The sequence below is a fragment of the Ascaphus truei genome, chromosome 4 (genome assembly GCF_040206685.1).
Source record: "Ascaphus truei isolate aAscTru1 chromosome 4, aAscTru1.hap1, whole genome shotgun sequence".
In the NCBI taxonomy this organism is placed as follows: domain Eukaryota; kingdom Metazoa; phylum Chordata; class Amphibia; order Anura; family Ascaphidae; genus Ascaphus; species Ascaphus truei.
The window spans coordinates 32,622,533-32,642,451 of record NC_134486.1 but is presented as its reverse complement, the minus strand read 5'-3'; the positions used below and the strand labels follow the sequence as shown (position 1 = coordinate 32,642,451).

Sequence of the window (19,919 nt, the reverse complement as noted above, 5' to 3'; positions counted from 1 at the left end):
GCACAAGATAAACTCCCGATTAATAATGGCTTTGAGCATCGGTACGCTTAATGTAAATGGCTGTAGGGACGGGTTTCGCAGGGTCCAGATACTCTCCTTTTTACAGAAGGGAGGGTATTCTGTGAGTTTTCTGCAAGCTTCATCTCACGGCTTCATCTAGTGGGGTGGTGACCCTGTTCTCAGAGTCCTTACAGCCAGTGCTACTGCTTGCCAAAGTTGTTGTTCCAGGCCGTCTGTTGCATCTCGGGGTCCGGCCCGAGGACTGCATGTTCAATTTTTTTTTTACGTGTATGATCCTGCCACCGGACCCTTGAGAATGCAGTTAGAATGTCTGAATACCTGGAGAGAGTCGACGCAGACGAGTGCATAGAGCTCAGGGGTGATTTCAACCACACTCTCGAGGCTCTGGACCGGAATGGTTCAGAGCCACACCCCATACTCTGCGCTGACCCTGCGGGAGACTATCGCCTGCAACTCCTTGGTAGACGTCTGGTGAGAACAATATCCACTGAGTTCACCCATGTTAGGGTGTGTGAGTGAACGGATGTCCTGGTCCCAGATCGACAGGCTGTATCTATGCAAACACAGTCTGTCGTGAGCCCAGTCCAGTGCCATTGTGCTGGCGCCGTTCTCGGACCACAATTGTGCGTCCGTGATGGCGGTGCTACCAGCAGCTCCCTCGCCGCCCGTTGGCACTTTAACAATACGTAGTTGGAGGAAAAGGTTTTGGACGTTGGTCCGGGAGTTTTGGACGGCCTGGAGAGGTTTAATATTGGACTTTGCCATGTTAGAGCAGTGGTGGGATGTGGGGTGAGCCTTGTGTGTCAGAAGCACGCCAAAGGTGCTAGCAGACAGCGCAAGGCTGAGATCAAGGCCCTTAGGGGGGAGGTGCTCGATCTCGTGGAGCTGCTCTCTGTGTCAATGGACCAAAACCTGCAGAGTACGTACATAGAGAGGAAGTGCGCTCTCCGAGACTTTGAAGATCAGAGGGCTCGGTGGCGTACGTGCAATCCCATATCCAGTTCCTTCAGGAGATGGTCGCAGGTCGTGCCTCTTCTATGCACTGGAGAAAAAGAGGAGAAACCGTAAACATATCACCTGCTTGCTGGCAGAGGTCTGTTCCCCTCCGATTGATCCAGAGAGCATCCGAGACAGAGCCCAAAGGTTCTACTTAGACCTTTTTTCTCTCCGGAGAACATCAAGCCGAACTCATGCATGGTCTTATTGGAGGGGCATTCCATTGTCAGCGAGGGTGGAAGGGAGCGACTTGAGTTACCATTGACTCTGGCCGAGCTCTCTGAAGCCCTCCATCTCATGTCCCACGAAAAAGCGCTGGGGCTAGACGAACTGACTGTGGAGTTCTTCAAGTTTTTCTGGGAGACACTAAGACCTGATTTCATCAAGGTCCTCGTGGCCCAGGACCTAGTTGATATGGAGTGGGCACAAGCGTGCTAGGAGGTCTACACAGCGGCTTCTTCAGCTCGAATCAACTGGTCCAAGTGCTCCGGCCATTTGGTAGGTCCCTTACAGGTAGACTCCTTGCCTTCCACATTTTGCAATGTCTCGTGGGGGAGCGATACTCCAGTATCTGGGAGTCTACATGTTCACTGCGGTGAACTCGGCCCCAGAAAACTTCAGTGATCTTGAAGAACGAGTCATCGGTCATCTGGGGTCGTGGGCGTATGTGTCAAATGCTTTCCCTCAGGGGAAGGACTCTGGTGATCAACCAACTGGTGGCCAGTCAGCTGTGGCACCGGCTGATAGCCATGGGTCCAACCCCTGAATTTGTCAGCAATATCCATAGGAAGTTGCTGGACTTTCTCTGGATGGGGTAGCATTGGGTCTCTGCGGGTGTTGCGTGCCTCCCTCTGGGAGAGGGTGGACAGGGAGTTGTGTGTGTCCGCTCCCAAATACACACTTTCCTCCTCCAATACCTGTAGAGATACCTAATTGCAGATCCGTCTCCGCAGTGGTTGGTGCCAGCTGGCGACCAGTGTCCTTCACCAGCTGGAAAATATGGGATATGACGGCAACTGTTTATTATCAAGCTTGAGTGTTTAAGTAGAGACCTCTTGGTGCTGCCGGCATACTACCGGGATCTACTAACAGCCTGGAGCCAGATCTCCTTGACTAGGAAAAGGAAGGTGGCAGTGGGGGTTGATTTCCTCACTGAGCCCCTTCTGTTAAATCCAGCAGTGGGGGTTCGGATGTTGGATTCACCCTATATCCGCCACCAACTAATCCTGGCGCGAGTGACCAGAGTTGGGGATCTCCTGGACTACGGGTGACGGGACTGGGTAGAGGCAGAGGTGCTCGTACACTGTATGGGTCTGCCTACTGCCCAAGTCCTGATCCAAGAGATTAAAGATGCAATTTCCCCCGACTCGCGCACCTTCATTGAGCGGATATTGCAGACCGGAGAGCCCTGCCCACCTTTCACCCCCAGCTCTCCGGAACTTTGTGTGGGACCAAAGCCACGGCAACCCCCTCAGGCTCCTCTCATCCCCAACCTCAGCAGGTTGGGGGATATGTCGCTGGCCTGTTTCCGCGGCATGCTGAGGAAAGCGCTGTACTCTCGTCCTCAATACAGTGCACTACCTCGCCCTTATCGCCCGCCCCGATACCATCTGGAGGTGGGTAATACTAGCAAACTAGCCCGAGCGGCCCCGGGGGAGGGAACTCTATTCAGAGTACATGTACGCCGAGTCCACTGGGACGGTTTCAGTGTTTGCCTCTCAGTGGGCATCAGGTGGGGTACTCTCCTCGGTATCCCCCACTTTGGATTATTTTATACGCCACATCCTAATTTAGTGTTCTTTTCAATTTTATTTTCACTGCACTGATCACCGTTTTTTGTTTTATATTAGTTTGTCCGGCTCTCTTTTCTCATCTATTGAGAATGTCGTTCATCCGGCCAATCAGTTCACAGCCGGTCAAAATAGTCCTCCATTTTATTATTTTCTAATTTCATTTCATTTTATATATTTTGGTGTGGGAATTGTAGGGGAACGCACTGTCCAGTGCAGAAAGGGTTAAAATAATAATACCGCCACACCCCTTCCCCCCTCTCAATGTGAGACGCGCTTTACCTGCAGCAGACCTGGCTCCTGCAGATCCCCCTGGGCATGGCGAGCGCCTGCTCGCGAGACCGCTCCCCTATACTCCAGTATGTAAGGAGGACTGCAGACAGCTCGAGCGGCTCACCTGTCAGGCGTGCGCACACTCACCGGCTTTATGGTATTTCTCTCCCCCCCCCCCCTTCCCGAGAGGAAAGCGAGTGCGCACCTTCCCATCTCACGTCAGTGCGCTCTGGAGGAGCATCGGCAGGGAGGCTGCATGGATGTGCAAGGAGCCACCACCAATATGCACCCCTGGTAATGTCCTGGTCAGTGTTCCATTCATACTCTGACAATAAATAAATACATCAATATCCCATGAATAAACAGGGTTATTATATATTTTGTATCATAACATTTAGTGCTTTAATGTAGGAAACCAGCACAGCTCTGTCCTTTTGAACCAGTGGGAAAATGTCTTTACTTGCAGTACCCACCATTATCGGAGTATATTCATAGTACAAATTATAGATGTATAATAATTGGTATTTATAATAGGTCAGTGTAACACAAATAGAGAAAAAAAAGTAGATTCATTTTCAAAGCGGATTCCTTAGGCCTTTGGATCTAGTACAGGCGCGTGACTGAGCGCATGATGTCACGTGCGCCTGTACTAGAAGCGATCCGTGGCCAGTAGGATTGCGCGACCAGGGGCGTGCCACAGGGTGCCTGTGACGTGAGCAGATTGCCCTCATTAGCTGAACCGTGCACATGACCCGGCCGTCGCACGTCAAAATTACAAACATGTGTCTCGCAAAGTATCGGTCGCCCCGTCGCTCTCATGCACGCTATGGGCGTCCGCCATTTTTTTCTGGCGCGGACATCGCTCACACCGTCGCTATTACTATGGACACGGGCTTATATATATATATATATATATATATATATATATATATATATATATATATATATATATACAGTGGTCGACAAATCACCAAAAAATCTACTCACCACACAAAAAAATCTACTCGCCACCTAGTACCAAACGTGTGCTGCTTGGGCCAATAGGAGCTCGCCACGATGTTAAATCCACTCGCCCAGGGCGAGCAAATGTATAGGTTTGTCGAACACTGTATATATATATAGATACACACACACACATATATTTTAAGCTTTTTCTTTTATTACCAACGTGTTACCCAACAATAATGATCTACATCTGGAAAATGTGTGTCATCATTAACCCATTATGGATGGGCAACTCCAGTCCTTAATGGCCACCAACAGGTAAGTCAATGACTGAGCTACCTTTGTGAAGCAGGGATATCCTTAAAACCTGACCTGTTGGTGGCCCTTGAGGACTGGAGTTCCCCACCCCTGTTTTAGGTGCACACCCTCCAACTGTACTATTTAGCAGAGACACTGCAGTTTGTTGGGTCCTGTAGATATTATACATGAAAGTTTTTGTGAGTGGTCAGCTGCATGGGCTGTTAGGAGACTTCGGTTGAAACTACTTTGAAGTCCCTCCATCCAGCACAGTACAGGAACTACAGTGGTACCTACAGTATCTTTGTGCCAAATGTTGGCAGGCTTGTAGAAGCCACTGCACTCCCCACTGGCACTCAAGTGCCTTCCTGAGCAGCTAAAGTGGCAGAACAGAAGTGAGAGAGAAGCGCTGTACGACTGAAACAGGATCATTGTTTTTACTGAAGAAAAATCAACACATTTGTGTAATGCGACCAACACCAGTGTATTGAAATATGTTTAATTACATGTTGCAATTATGAATTTCAAAAAAATACTTTATTTATTGAATTATACGTGTGCTGTTTATTCTTTAATAATAGCTTTTGCCTCTGACCTGCATCCTCTTTTATAGTTTTAGCACCAAGTATTCATTTCCTCATTACATTTACTGATCACATATAATAAAAAAAAGGAATGAGAACAAGTATTGTTTGCACTAGAACTGTAATTGGGTGCTGCCCAATTTAGTAACCATATTCCACTGCAGCAACTTACAGATATTCATCATTTTATAATGCTGGAATAAGCCAATATTTTATATGAAGAGTAATTACGTCTTTTGAAGGAAGTCACAAGCCTGTACATTGGTAAGTTGTATAAAAAGCATTTGTTTGCAAAGTCAAAAAGCCTTTTTATTGATGTTGACAACACAGTGCTCCTAGAAGTACACAGTGGGGAAAAACACAGGACAACAAAGTATTTGCAAATATTATTCAGCGGTTTATTATTTAGTATTTTTTTAAAATTTTATTTATTTGGAAAATATATCCATTAAATTTGAACCTTGATCCTACGTATAAAAATGTCAAACTTTCGGTGCTTACAAATGTTTATCGGAATATAAAATCAACAATATATACGCAGGGATGGCACTTGTAAAGCAGGACAATCATTAATTTGGGACTGACAAAATAATCAATAATACACATAATGTCGTTCTTAACCTTTATAGAGTTGAGATACATACACCGGTTTTGTTTATATAGCTAAAGTATAAGTATATATACGCACTTCTTTGCTCTGATTTCTTCCATCACCGTGCTGCTGTTTAGACAGTGTATGCTTCTGGTCATGTTTCATTTTTGTTTAGAAAGGCAGTTATTTCTACCCACTGAAGTAATGGGGGTGATGCGTATGTCATTACAAGATATAGTTACGGTATCTATGGTTACAAAACTATTATTTCCTATTTTGTTTGCATGTAAGAGAATAATCTCTCAGTGGCTTGTGCTGTCAAGTGCACAGTAACACAGAGTATCCCTTATTTCTATCTATCTAACGATATCTATTCAGCTAGAGATTGTGGTATGAAAAGCCCCGTGGGGGGGAAAAGATTGTATTGGGCGATTACAGTGTCATAACGGACTAGCGAGCTATCAGTGCTTGCATTCCAGTTACAATAGCAGGCTTAGACATGCATTTACTCATGCATACATATGTACATAAACTCGTACATATATATATTGTACATGCATACAGTTTTGTCTACATACACTTGCATATAGTAATAGATACATAGCAAACTGATTCCGAGTGACACACTTATACAGACAGGGCACAGCGACCTTTTTCACTAGCAATCATCTATCTTTCTCTTTATTTTTCATTCTGCATTTTGGCATTTTCTTTCTTTGTTTTGGTGGAAATGCCACAGTTCATAAGAGACAGCGCAAGTACTGTTGCTTCATTTGTCTCTACAATTAAATGCTGCTTTCATCAATCAATGAGCTACTTGAATGCTGGCAGAAGACATCAATTTCAGTGTTATCTAAAAAAAATAATAGCAGATTTGCTGGAAATTGCGCCTTTAAATCTGGGTATGAATTAAAACATATTCATCATACTTTATTTTTTCCATTAAAAGTACTGATTTGGTTGTCACTACGGTGTTTCCAGGCGATATCAGTAATTCTGCTGCAGAAGACTGCTCGCTAAATACGTTCCCAGGTGCATCTCATGGCATTATACCACTTATTGTTAGGAGGCAAAAGCGTGACTTAAATATAGCTTGTCCATCATGCGACTTGCTAATAATAAAAAAAAATTGGTAACATAAATATGATTTTTCACAGTATGCAAAGTGAATGAGAGTAATACGTGTTCGTGTTGTTAATATTCATATAATAGAAAATGTAATGCAAATAGATGTGTAATCTTCTATATATTTCTGAAAGTGTTCTATGTGTCCGGGTCTGTATGTGTCTCCCTGTGCCCCTCCCCGTGTCCCTAGCGGCAATCTCATTGGACCTTGGGCCAGGCCAATGAGATTGCTCCCTTGGGCCGCCCGCCCCCGCACACCTCTCATTGGCCTGAGGCGGAGTGAAGGGCACACACACACATCACTATACACACACACACACACACACCACTATACACACACACACACACACATCACTATACACACACACATCACTATACACACACACACATCACTATACACACACACACACATCACTATACACACACACACATCACTATACACACACACACACACATCACTATACACACACATCACTATACACACACACACATCACTATACACACACACACACACATCACTATACACACACACACACACACACACACACACACACACACATCACTATACACACACACACACATCACTATACACACACACACACACACATCACTATACACACACACACACACATCACTATACACACACACAACCCCCCCACACACACGGTGTTACATACATTAGCGGGGCTCACAGTGTTAGCAGCACATCTACCGCTCTCTTCCCCACCGGTCCCGGAGGCTCCGCCTCTTCCTCCGCCTCTCCCTGTTTCCCGCACTTTCACCCCCCCCTCCATGTGGGAGCTGCCGGACGGGTGAGGGAGCTGCCGGACGGGTGAGGGAGCTGCCGGACGGGTGAGGGAGCTGCCGGACGGGTGAGGGAGCGGCCTTCACCTCCCCTCACCCCCCTTCACCTTCCCTCACTCACTTCCCCTCCACCACCCCCGGCGCCGCTACAGTCAGCGGGGGAGCGGAGTGAGCGAGCGCGCGCCAGGGACACAGCGGGGGAGCGGCCACAACACGCTGCCTCCCACCTCAGATCCACGTGGGAGCTGCCGGACGGGTGAGGGAACGGACGGACGGGTGAGTGAGCGGCCTTCACCTCCCCTCACCCACCCCTCACTCCACTTCCCCTCCACCTCCCCTCCCTCCACCCCCCCTGCACTTCACCTCCCCTCCAACCCCCCCTTAACCTCCCCTCCACCCCCCCCTTGAAAGGGACATGTTATAGCTAATGGCCATGTGAGGTGGGCATGTAAACATACTGTACCAAAGAAGTTACTGGCAGTCTCAGGGAAATCACACTCATTTCTTATTTACAAACATAGATAAAACTATTGCAAAAAGGAGTTTAGTACATAATCCTTTATCATTTAGTTTGTTCACGCTTATGAAAGGATGGTGGCTACATACAGCATGTTGGAGAGCTTTATAGCATTGCTGCACTGTGGTTTGAACGGTGTTGCTGGAAAGTTTTGCTGTTTTCAGTTTTCATGTACCCCAAATACTCCCGCTCCGGGCATAGGCTAAAGATAATGGCAGTAGCCTTTCTTTATATACAGCCAGTCTTCACTTATCCAACAGAATTCGTCCCGCAAACCGCCATTGGATATCGGACGTCACATTGCGGGTTCATGTTAATCCGCGGTGGATAAGCGGTTCCGACGTTGGTTAATGCATCCATCGGACTGTATTATGCAGCATTGGATAAGGCGTTCGACGGAAAGCGGACCGTCGGATACCGAGAACCACCTGTACATCAATTCCATAAGACAGACTGACGGCTTACGGATCTGGAGCCTACAGACACCCCCTTTTATGTCTTGCTAAGTATCTGCTATTTAACACATATAAACTACTGGATAACACCAAACTTACCCGTCAACCCCAACTGTCCATCCTGGAGCACACTGCAACTTCCTTCCTCCCATTCAAGGTCTCCAACCTTGGGTAAATTAGCAATTCTGAAAATACTGTCATATACATCTGATTGGGACAAATACCACCATTGTTTTTTTTTTTTTTAACAACTCCACCCCCCAAAAAAATCATTCACGATTGGAGGCAAAGAAGAGGAGAATAATTTTCGGTAGGTGGAAAACAACCTACCTTGATGCATTCCCTAAACACATTAGGAGAATCCTCTTTTGATCCAGGCTCTCTGTCCAACTACCATCCTATTTCTCTTCTGCCCTTCACCCCCAAGCTAGTTGAGAAGCTTGTATACAAACGCAGGACTCACTTTCTCTCCTCCAACTCTCTGCATGACACTTTGCAATCTGATTCCCGTGCTCTATACTCCAAGACAACACTAACAAAAGTGTCCAACAACCTACCCTCAGCTAAGTCTAAATGTAATTTCTGCCTATTAATTCTCCTGGGTCTCTCTGCTGCTTCCCAGACTGTCGATCACCCCCTTCTCCTGCACACTTTACACTCCATTGGCCTCTGTGACTCCGCTCTCTCCTGGTTCAAGTCCTACCTATCCAACCTCCCACTTGGTGTTTCCTTCTCTGGTGCCTCCTCCTCTTCATTCCCTCTCTGTCAGGGTCCCACAGGGCTCTGTCCTTGGCCCTCTGCTCTTCTGACTATACCTCTTTTCTTGGTGAACTAATACAATCTTTTGGCTTTCAGTATTATCTCTATGCTGATGACGCCCAAATTTACCTCTCCACCCCTGACATCTCCCCCTCTCTCTTGTACCGTGTCTCCACCTGTCTCTCTGCAATCACCTCCTGTTTGTCTCACCGTTACCTGAAGCTTAACACGTCCAAATCAGAAGTAATATTATATCCCCCTTATACTGTCACCCCTACACCCAAACTCTCCCTCACTGTCAATAACACCACAATCTCAAACACACCAAACTTGCTGCCAAGGGGTCATCCTCGACTCCGCCTTCTTCTTCTTCATTCCTCACATTCCTAAGTCCTGTCGCCTTCACCTCCAAAATATTACGAGGATATGCCCTTTTCTCACTCATGAAAGAACTAATATCCTAATTCACTCACTTACTCTGTCCCGATTATGACTATTGCAACATTCTCCTAGTTGGTGTTCCCTTTGTCACCTGTCCCAACTTCAATCCATCCACAATGCCGGGGAATATTCACAATAAATGTAATGCGATTGTGTTTAAAACTGTTAACCTCGGAAAACTACTTTTAAGTGAATAAAACTCAAGTGTGACACACGTTAATAAATAGTGTGAATTTAGGGGGAAAGTCCTAAACAAGAACAACTGTTTAGTAGAAGGTAAGCACCATTCTCCATCTGCAGCGCTTCAAAAATTATGGCTCCATATCAGCGGTGACCAACTCCAGTCATCAAGGACTACCACCAGGTCAGGATATCCCTGCTTCAGCACAGGTGGCTCAGTCTTCGACACTGAGCCACAATCAGCCGGGGTTGATGAAATGTCTGGTATGATATCCTTTGTATTAGCAGAAGGTACCTGCTGCTAATATAAAGGACATCATACAGACATTTCCTCAACCCCGGCTGACTGTGTACTGGCTAAAGAACAGCAAACCCCATCATTCTAATTCTGATCAGCTGTTTTACACATGCCCTCTTACAGTATGTGCAATACTTACCTTCCTTCTGCTTTTAATATATTTACATGTTACTCTATGATCGGTTGTGCGTTGTTTTCTTTTTGTTTTCATTTACTAATGCTAGTAAAGAAAATACATTCTGTTTTAATGTCATTTAAATTATATCAGTCAGGTATTCAACATGATGCAATGCGTCACAAGACAAATTATGCGTAATACTGTATGTAAAAAGGTTGTTGGCTTTCATAAATACCACGAGTACTTCAGCAATAGGCGATAACTTTTTTTATTTGAACAATTGATATTATAAGACAAGCTTTCGAGAGTTCTCTCTTCCTCAGGTCAAGCAGTTCTGACTTCCTAAATATCTGTGTTAAACTCCTGGAATCGCTGTAAATCAGTATTGCTTGACCTGAGAAAAAGAGGAGAACTCACGTAAGCTTGTCTTACCTTTTCTATTTGGACTAACAATTTATATTGTAAGACAAGCTTTAGTGAGTTCTCCTCTCTTTCTCATGTCAAGCAATACTGATTTACAGCGATTCCAGGAGTTTAACACAAGTATTTTGTAAGTCAGAACTGCTTGACCTGAGGAAGAGAGAACTCTCGAAAGCTTGTCTTATAATATCTATTGTTAGTTCAAATAAAAAAAGCTATTGCCTATTGCTAAAGTACTCGTTTACTCTGCACTATCGCAACTAGCCATACAAGGCTATTTCTACTTAATACATACTGTTCTGACTCATGCACACTGTGGTTAGTGAGTAAGGCAGACAGCTCAACTCAATCCCTATTCCATGCAAGGGAGACTTAAATTCTCGGAGTTCTTTATTGCGAGGAACAAAACAGAAATAAAAGGGTGATAAAGTACAGGGGACATACACAGTAAGGGGGTTTGGAACATTTAATAGGAATAGGTAAAAAAAAAACAAAGGCTTCACACAGGGAAACAGTAGAAGAACATAGCTGCAGGGAGTCACACTCCGAAAAGGGCCGGACATGACACAATCAGAGGGGAAATAGGAGGTAGGACTGCACCAAAAGGCAAGGAGAGGAAGAGCAGCCTAACTCAGAAAGAAGAGAAGAGGGGTTGCCAAGGAACCAGTCAGCAACAGCAGAAACCAGGAAGTGCTGGAACAGACTGGAGACAGAACACATACAATGCAAATTTGATTAAGGTTTGTACTTTTTAGCTCTACAATTTTGAGGCAAAAATAAATAAAAATAAAAGTTCATGTTAGTACACACCGTCCCCCAAGTTCCTGGATCTTTGCTACATCAAAGGAATAGTTGTGGTAGTAAAATCTCACAGCTACGATATTCCCTTTCTTAAAGAGACTGCGGCCACTATTAACCGTGTGTAAAATTAACATTGGCCAAGTCATCAAAGGGCGATCCGCGCTATATTGATCGAATCAGCGATACCCGTCAATGGCAAATATCGCCGATTTGGGTGTTATGGCGCAGCAGATCGCGCTGAGCTGACTCCCAGCCGTTGTCTGTTAAAAATATAAATGTTTTGGGTTGTTTTTACCATTCTTACCTAATGTCTTCATGTGAAAAGACTGTTTTTGTAAACTTTTTACGTACAGATAAATTGCTGGATCCCGACAGATCTCCCTACCCCCAGCACACAGATCTCCCTACTCCCCAGCACACAGATCTCCCTGCCCTCAGACCCCCAGCCACCTGCACATAGATCAAACTGCCCCCAGCACACAGATCCCCAAAAATGAAAAAAAGATAAACTGTTGTTTTTGCTATTTTTTATTGTTTTTATTTTTATTATTATATATTATTCTACACCGAAAAACACATAGATATTTTTTTTTGCATATGGAAAAATATTTTTAAAAATTCAATAAAGACAGATTTTAAAAGAAAATTATATATATATAAAAAAAACACATTTTATGAAACTCAACGTATCGTTTCTGAACTCAATAGTAAAACAGTAATTGTAGGGATGATACGGAGTAAATAAGCATTGTGCATGGAGTGGAGAAAACGCGTTTAGAATAACTACAGGGAGCAAAATGGTACAGGAAAAACTCAGCAAGAGAGCGAGTCTGCACTCAGCCCTGTAGTTTATATATATATATATATATATATATAAGGTCGAAACGGCTGTCTGTGGGTGGGTTTTCTGGCTATGCATCTTAACCCTGGCTGTGCTTAAAGCTGTGACCATGCAGCAAGTTTAAGCCTATAGGGAACCATATTAAAAATGGTTTTTGAAGCAAAAAGTGGCACTGTGTGCTCATTTGCATGTCATTTCCCAGAATTGGAAGTGCTGTGTGCTGGGTGATAATGGTGAAAGGCGGGGTTGCAGACCTGCCTAAGACATGCAAATGAGCATACAGTTGTATTTCCATTTGATATATATATATATATAAATATATATATATATATATCAGCAATTTACAAGTCAAAAAGTGCCAAAATCCCAATATTATAACACAAAAATAACAGCATAATATAAGTGCAAAAGGGCCGACACCTGAGAAATCTTCAACGTGGCGGGATACCACCCTTTGCCAAGAGGAAATCTGATTATGTAAATTGAGTGCACGACTACCCCTTTTTGAGTAGGGCAAGTACTAAACACACAAATACTGGAGAATTGAGCCGTCTTCAAATAATATCATAATATTAAGTTGACTTTAAGGAACAGTAATTAAAAGCACCATTCGCCACACCCCGCCGGAGTATATGAGTGTAATGCAGCATAGATTATCACGAAATAACACCAAAAGACGCATTAAGTAATGTATGTGTTCTCAACCATTGTTTCCAATAGTGCCACTGTTAAATAACGTGCCTGTGCCAACGCTAATGCAATTTATTGTGGTAACGTCTGGTACATGGGCTGGGCTCTGGGGGGGACCTCCATTTTGACCCGCCGGACACTTAATATTTCAACTGCTCATATCTCCTGAACAAAGCATCGTATTTTAAAAATAACACCCATCCCCTGAAAGAGGAACATGGGATATGTTAACGTAAATATGAAAGAATACTGTATGCTCGACAAAATGGTGACCAGGACCACTTTAACGGTTCATAAATACAAACGGAGTACTACCTCTTATTGCATTTCAAATGCCCAGAGATCCTTGAATGCTACTCAAACGTATGTTAAAGGCAGATTAGATCCTTTTTAAAATATTGCCTCTTAACCCTTTGGGTTTCCCAAAACATAGTCACTGCGTCACGGGGATGTGACATTCCAGGGGTCTTATGACTTGGCAGATACATCATGTCCAAGGAGGGCATTTTATTCAGCTTATATCCCGTCCTGCGTTCCCATGAGCGCAGGATGCCATGTGAAGGGAAACGGCAGAGGACTCCTCTTCCGTTTCCGGGTTAGAGGCTAGCAAGGTCACGTTACCGCGCTGTGCGTACGGCCATACTTGTCTGGTGCAGCGGCTCCTCCGGCTCTCAAAGGGTTAATGTACTTTACGCTGGTCTGTATGGAAAATTGACTTCTATGTTATCACACCTTTGGCTCTTAAAGGGACCGAATAGTGTCCTAGCAAGGAAGCCCTGACTTATGTTTTAATCGGGGCTTTGCCCCTGCCTGTAATTCAGTGAGAAAGGCACATATAGCGTTTTGGTGCCGATTCTATATATTGTGAGGCTGTGTTGGAGAGGAGATAAGCTTTCTCAGTGCTGGAGAGGAGATCCGCGCCATTTAAATGAATAGGCATCAAATTCCTTGCAGCACAAGGCAGAAAGCTTCCCTTCACAACGTAGGGGGCCAAAGGATGTAAAATGGCATATCACGTATGCTTTAAATGGGCGTTAATTACAGCTGGGGATTCCGAATAATTGTTCCATTGTATAACCTGACTTAGGTTAACCCTTTGCGTTCCCCAAGACATAGCCACTACGTCACGGGTTCTGGCACTCTCCAAAGTAGCTACTTTAAAATATATATATATACAGTGGTCGACAAATCACCAAAAAATCTACTCGCCGAACAAAAAAATCTACTCGCCACCTAGTACCACACGTGTGCTACTTGGGCCAATAGGAGCTCGCCACGATGTTAAATCCACTCGCCCGGGGCGAGCAAATGTATAGGTTTGTTGAACAGTGTGTGCGTGCGTGCGTGCGTGCGTGCGTGTGTATATATTTTTTTTATTTTTTTTTCCTAGGGGAGATCTACACTGATGAGGAATGGAAAGGGATTTATTCTCCTACCCTTCCATCATCAGTGATCAACACCCCACCCCACACTCCAGTCACAGCTCCTCCAGCACTCAACGGGTTTAATTAACAGACGAGTTATATTTTAGGCAGGGATTTCTGCACTTCTTCAAAGGGCAAGAGGAACTCATGTCTTTTTAATCTTTTACATCCCCTTGCAACTCAAAAAAAAAGCCAGATTCTCATTTTATTGCACACATATATTGTTGTTGCAAACACCTGTCAAATGTGGACACAGACACACCGTCACTCACTCACTGTGTCACTCACTCATGCACTGTTGTGACGTCACAACACACGCCAGGCAACGTTCTGACAGGGGCAGCTGCCAGCATGGAATAAAAAAAACAACACGCATGAGCTTCCCCGTGCGCATGCGTACTAGGTTTGCTGCCTCCACACAGACGAGAATATCAGCCCTCAGCGTATTTGTGACGCAGCTGCCGCGGTCAGAATGGCCTCCGCGTCGCTAGATGGCGCCCCCGCCCCGCGCATTAAGTACCGGTAGGCCAGGGATGAGTCAAGTCCCCCCCGCCTCCCTTCCTTGCCTCATCTCCCCGGGCAACCGAGAGAAGCGTCCAACAGACCGCCACCCACAACCAGCTGAACCGGGATGGGGGACGGGCCTCGCTCACCCATGCGCCACCTGGACCTCTACAACCTGGAAGAAGAAGAAGGCCGGGGCAGCCGCTACGTGCTGACCAGCCCCCGCTCCCTGGCCGCCTGCGCCCGCCTCGGGGTGAGGCCCGTGGAGCTCCTGCACAAGCCCCCCGATGAGTTCGCGGAGGAGCACCGCGGGGCCTCCATGCGGCTGGTGAGTGACATGTATGAGGCCAACGAGAGGGAGAGGCGGCGGAGGCTGCTGCTGTGCAGGGAGGAGAGGCGGCGGCTGCTGCTGGAGACCGAGAGCAAGGACTGGAGGGCGAGGGACAAGGAGAAGTCACCAGCCTGGCTGGGCAGCACCGGGGAAGGGGTGGTGCTGCAAAGGACAGGCTGCCCCCCGGCCCCTACCCCATCCCCAGACCAGTGGGGCCCCTCAGAGGTCACCAACCAAGGGTGGGGGTCCAACCGCAGAGGGGGTAGGGCGCCGGGGAAGAGCCGGAGCCTGGAAGACCTGAGCCGCCACCCGGAGGGCGAAGTGAAGCAGTCGGCCAGGCGGGGGCAGAGGGCGGCTCGGGTGTCGGTGCCCGAGAAAGACAAGAAGATCGCCGCGCTGATGCTGGCCAAGCACCGAGAAGAGGAGGCGGCGAAGGGCAGGAGGCGGCAGGCGGGGCAAGCCTGGGAGGGGCTGGCGAGCACGGAGAAGAGCTACAGGGCGACGCTGGCTAAACGAGCCTGGGCGGATGTGTCGAAGAGCACGGAGCAGGTGAGCGCGGGCAAGTGGGGACCTGTGAGCTGCAAGGAGGAGTGGCAGGATGCAGCCAAGGAGATGGAGATGGTCCAACAGAAGTGGAAGAGGCTGTCCATGGAGCAGAAGATCCGGCTGAAAGAAGGGCTTCGAAGAGCCAGGGACGAAGTGGAGAGTAAGAAACGTTGGCAAGAGGAGCTGTCGCAGGAGAAAGCGGCTACGGACAAGGCGGCCAGAGAGATGGACAATCACCAGCTTGAAGAAAGGATGCTGCAAGCAATGAAGGCCCGACTGATGAAAGAGGTGCAAAACAAGAAGAACATCCAGGTGAAAAACCAACACGAGAAGCTCAGGCACTCCCGTTTGAAACAGCAGGTGGATAGCCAGGCAAAAGAAGAGGAGCTATTTATGAGGATGTCCATCCGTCACAAGCAGCAGAAGTCCCAGGAACTGTATGAGCAGGTGATTGAAGAAAGGAACAAGGAGCTGAAAGATAAGGCTGCCAAAGAGGAGGACCAGATACTTATGGCCAAGATCAGGGCTGAGAACCGTGAAAGAGAGCTGAGGAAGCACAGAGAAATGCTAGTTCAAATAACTGATCAGAAGATCAAACATGCAAGGGATTCTCTGGAGAAGAGCATTCAGGTCAAGGCAGAAAGGACTAGAGAACTGAACATCATTAAAGAGAAGGCCCACCAACGCTTAAAGCAAAAAGTGAAGGAAGAGGAGAACAACCACAGAAGAGAAGTAGAGCAACTGATCAGAATAAAGGACCGGAAAAGCAACCAGCTACTTAAGGACAAAGAAGCCACAGTTGAAGAATCCAGACGAATAGCTAGGGCTTCTTTTCAGATGAGAGAAAAAGTTAGAGAGCAGACCAAATGTAGATCATTTGACCAAATGGTCCTGCAGGCCCATCTGAATGCCAGTCTGATAAAAAAATGCCCTGTGAGTTTGAGAACATATTAAGGGGTGAAATAAAACTAGACCTACTTGGTAAAACTCTATCCATGAAGTTCAGCGACAGCATTTTTGTTATTGAGGTGGACACTGTTTGCTAAAAAGGCAAAATATTTTTTTAGCAAACGGGCTTTTATTATGTACTTTTATTCCAAAAAAAATAGTTTGCTTCTGTGCTACATTTAGATTTACCAAACACACAGGAATCAGTAGTAACTGCACAAAAATGCCCCTCGTTAAAACAAAGTAATGTGCACATCTAATACAAAATCAAATATTTGTAGGACATTTTAATATCTATTGAGGCATAAACATAAACAGTTAAAGAAGCTGCCAAGACCTCTTTGCCAAAATAAATGTATACTCATTTTTTTAATTTGTTTTTTTTAAACAACACTACATTATTGCATTAAACAAAATCCATGTTAGTGTTAACATTGAGATACAACTGTTAGAATTTGAGTCCTCTGTGTCTTTTAACGAGTTATACTCCAGTAAGATTGATAAGTATGTCACATTGTCAAAGTCTTTCCCTTCCAGTGCAAACTATGGATTGTGATCACTTGAGGAGTGAAACACAGTCCTTGTTACATGGCATTCCAGCAGTTAGGAGGTTAATTTATTGCAAGTATTAAATATTTAAACCATTGGGGCCATATGCTGTGCTAAGGCTTAATCTAATCAAAAGGGTTTTGCTTAGCACCAATACATATGACTTTTAGTCAGCTATGCCCTCTGGTGGTTAAAGCACAGAAGTGCTGTAAATGCTGCATTTCAATGTCACACATTTTTATTGTCCTAGTCTGTTATGTATTTCCTTCAGTTGCCAAGATTTTATAGTCGGTCCCTTTTTAGAACCAAAATAAACTAATAACAGTGGCATTTTCAATAGATAAATGTAGGTGAGTGCCAATTTTAAAACAAATCAGACCAGTATTTGTAAATGATATTTTTCAACGTTTGGGCTCATTTATCAAGCGGCTCAATGCCGTAAGACGGCTTGCAGTGGTGGAAAAGGTCTTACGGAATAACAGTTCTGAGTAAGACCGTGGGCCTCAATGTATCCGTGGTAACCAAATGCTTTGCAGTGTTTTTACCATTTTTACCTAACCTCTTCTGTGATGAGACGGTTTGTTTGTAAACCGTTCTACTGTATCTACAGGTTAACAAAAATGTAATCCAGACTTTTTTTCTTTCTTCGTTTGGTTAATGGTTGCAACTTAAATAGGTAATGGGAAAGAACAATAATGACTAAAGTTAGAATTAAACAGTATTGAATACATTAGCACACTCTGTTTTACAAGAAACAAATCGGTGAAACTGGTTGTTTAAAGTACTTCATTAATTTTTTTACAATTATGTGGGACACATTAACACATTCAACTGATTTTTAAATCAGTAATCCTAAATTCCTATTTTTTTTTTATAGTTATAGATGCTAAGCAGGGGTCCACAAAGCTGAAATTAATGGGGCGCAGCTCTGAGATCCCCTGCTTGCTTCCCACCTATTAAAAGAGCAAAACATTTTTGTTTGTTTTAAGTGGAAATGCACCTTTTAAAAGGGAGCAATTAATGCAATATCCTACAAGTTTTTCTTTTTCTTTAAATAAATCAGTTCTGTAGTATTAGATAAAACTTACTGCATTTTTTTTTTTAATTCAACTCTTAATACAATTTGTAATGAGTTTACTATACTGAACATCCTTTTGATTTCTCTGGCAGGTTTTAGCTCACCAGCAGTGCAAGATATTTGCTGTTTGTGATAATGTGTTGCCAATATTCCCAGCAGTTTGAGCTGTAAACTGTAACAATAGATAATGTTACCTTAGTAATATAAGAATACATTGTAGCTGCTGAGTTACTGTACACTGAAGGATTGATTGAAAATGAAAGGCAGCTATTTAGTGAACCCTGAGAAGCAGGATCTTTGCTGAGTGATCACGGAGAACGCTTCGATCAGCAGCTTACTGTAGGTAATTCATTTTCAATAAAGGTAATCAAAGGCTGCACATATTTAAAACAAATATTTATTTTATTTTAAGTGCCGCTTTGATTGCTTCTTTAACAGACACTCTCTTTCTACCCAGAAATTGGACAGGGAAGAAGATATAGAGTTGTGTATTCATTAACCCTTTGCGGTCCAATTAATTTTCATTAAGTGCGCCAGTAGGTCTAATTTAATTTTCGGGGGGAAAAAACAGCTTTATTTTTATATTTTTATTATTATTTTTTTTTTTAATACAGCACACTGCTATTAATTCTTCCCTGATACTTTGCAACAGTTTTCACTTATCACTATTTGCGCCTGTGTTTTTTCTCTCCTTTCTATATTTCCATTACTATTGTGAATAGTATTAACACATTGGCAGCATTTAATGGTACATTGTCTGATTATAGTGTTTTATTTGCGTATATATATATAATAACTATCTCGCAGTCCGCGGCACTAGCTAGATTATAGAAAAAATGTATTCCATCAAAAGGAACAAACAGATAAAATGGGCGATGTTTCAGACACAATTTTGTCTGTATTTCCTGGAGCTGGGTGGTGATCCTGGCCCCACCGTGTGTACTCTGTTGGAAGCGAAGTATTACTCCACATATCGTTTGTTTTTTTGAGTGCCATCGATATACACACGCGCACGCGCGCTTGTGGGAATGTAAAGAAAATATGCACGTGTTAAAAGTATAATTATTAGCATCACCAAAGTTACTGTAGGATTACAGTGTATGGACACAAGATAATCGTTTTTTGGGGGGGTTGGGGGAGGAGGGTCTGGGACCCTGTTATATTTCCATGTTTTATTATGGTAAATGAAAGATTGATCTACAACTAGATTATTTTTAAACATATATAATGGTAGATGTGTATAGAAGCGTATACAACTCGTTCACTATCATTGGTCTTTGAGTTACAACTTTGTTGCTGAGACTTGCAGATATATTTTTTTTCACTTTTTAAATAACTTAAATAATAGTTTGCAGTGTTCTGTTCAATATTTAGTATTACTTCGAAAAACAGAGAAATATCGGAGAACCAAAATTGAAAATTTTAATAAAGATTAAACACTAGTGTGCACATACTGTAGAACAATGAATGAAATGGGTCTTGGTACTGTACATGCCAGGTGTACATTGGGGGTTAGTTACTAAAGTCTACCAGCCGAAAATCGGGAGCAAAACCAGTGAAAAAAAACACCTCGATACGCATCCGAAACAAAA

The 19,919-nt window shown here is 44.3% G+C and overlaps 1 protein-coding gene across 1 annotated transcript; it reads left to right on the top strand.

Moving 5' to 3' along the window:
• The first annotated feature begins 14,780 nt into the window (after positions 1-14,780).
• Positions 14,781-18,885, top strand: CCDC185 (coiled-coil domain containing 185). Its single transcript, XM_075595531.1, has one exon. The coding sequence runs from the start codon at positions 15,003-15,005 to the stop codon at positions 16,704-16,706; it is 1,704 nt and encodes a 567-aa protein (XP_075451646.1). The 5' UTR covers positions 14,781-15,002; the 3' UTR covers positions 16,707-18,885.
• Positions 18,886-19,919: the final 1,034 nt, after the last annotated feature.

Excerpts from the sequence above, each read along its gene's own strand:
- CCDC185 (XM_075595531.1), top strand. The coding sequence starts at position 15,003 with ATGGGGGACGGGCCTCGCTCACCCATGCGCCACCTGGACCTCTACAAC.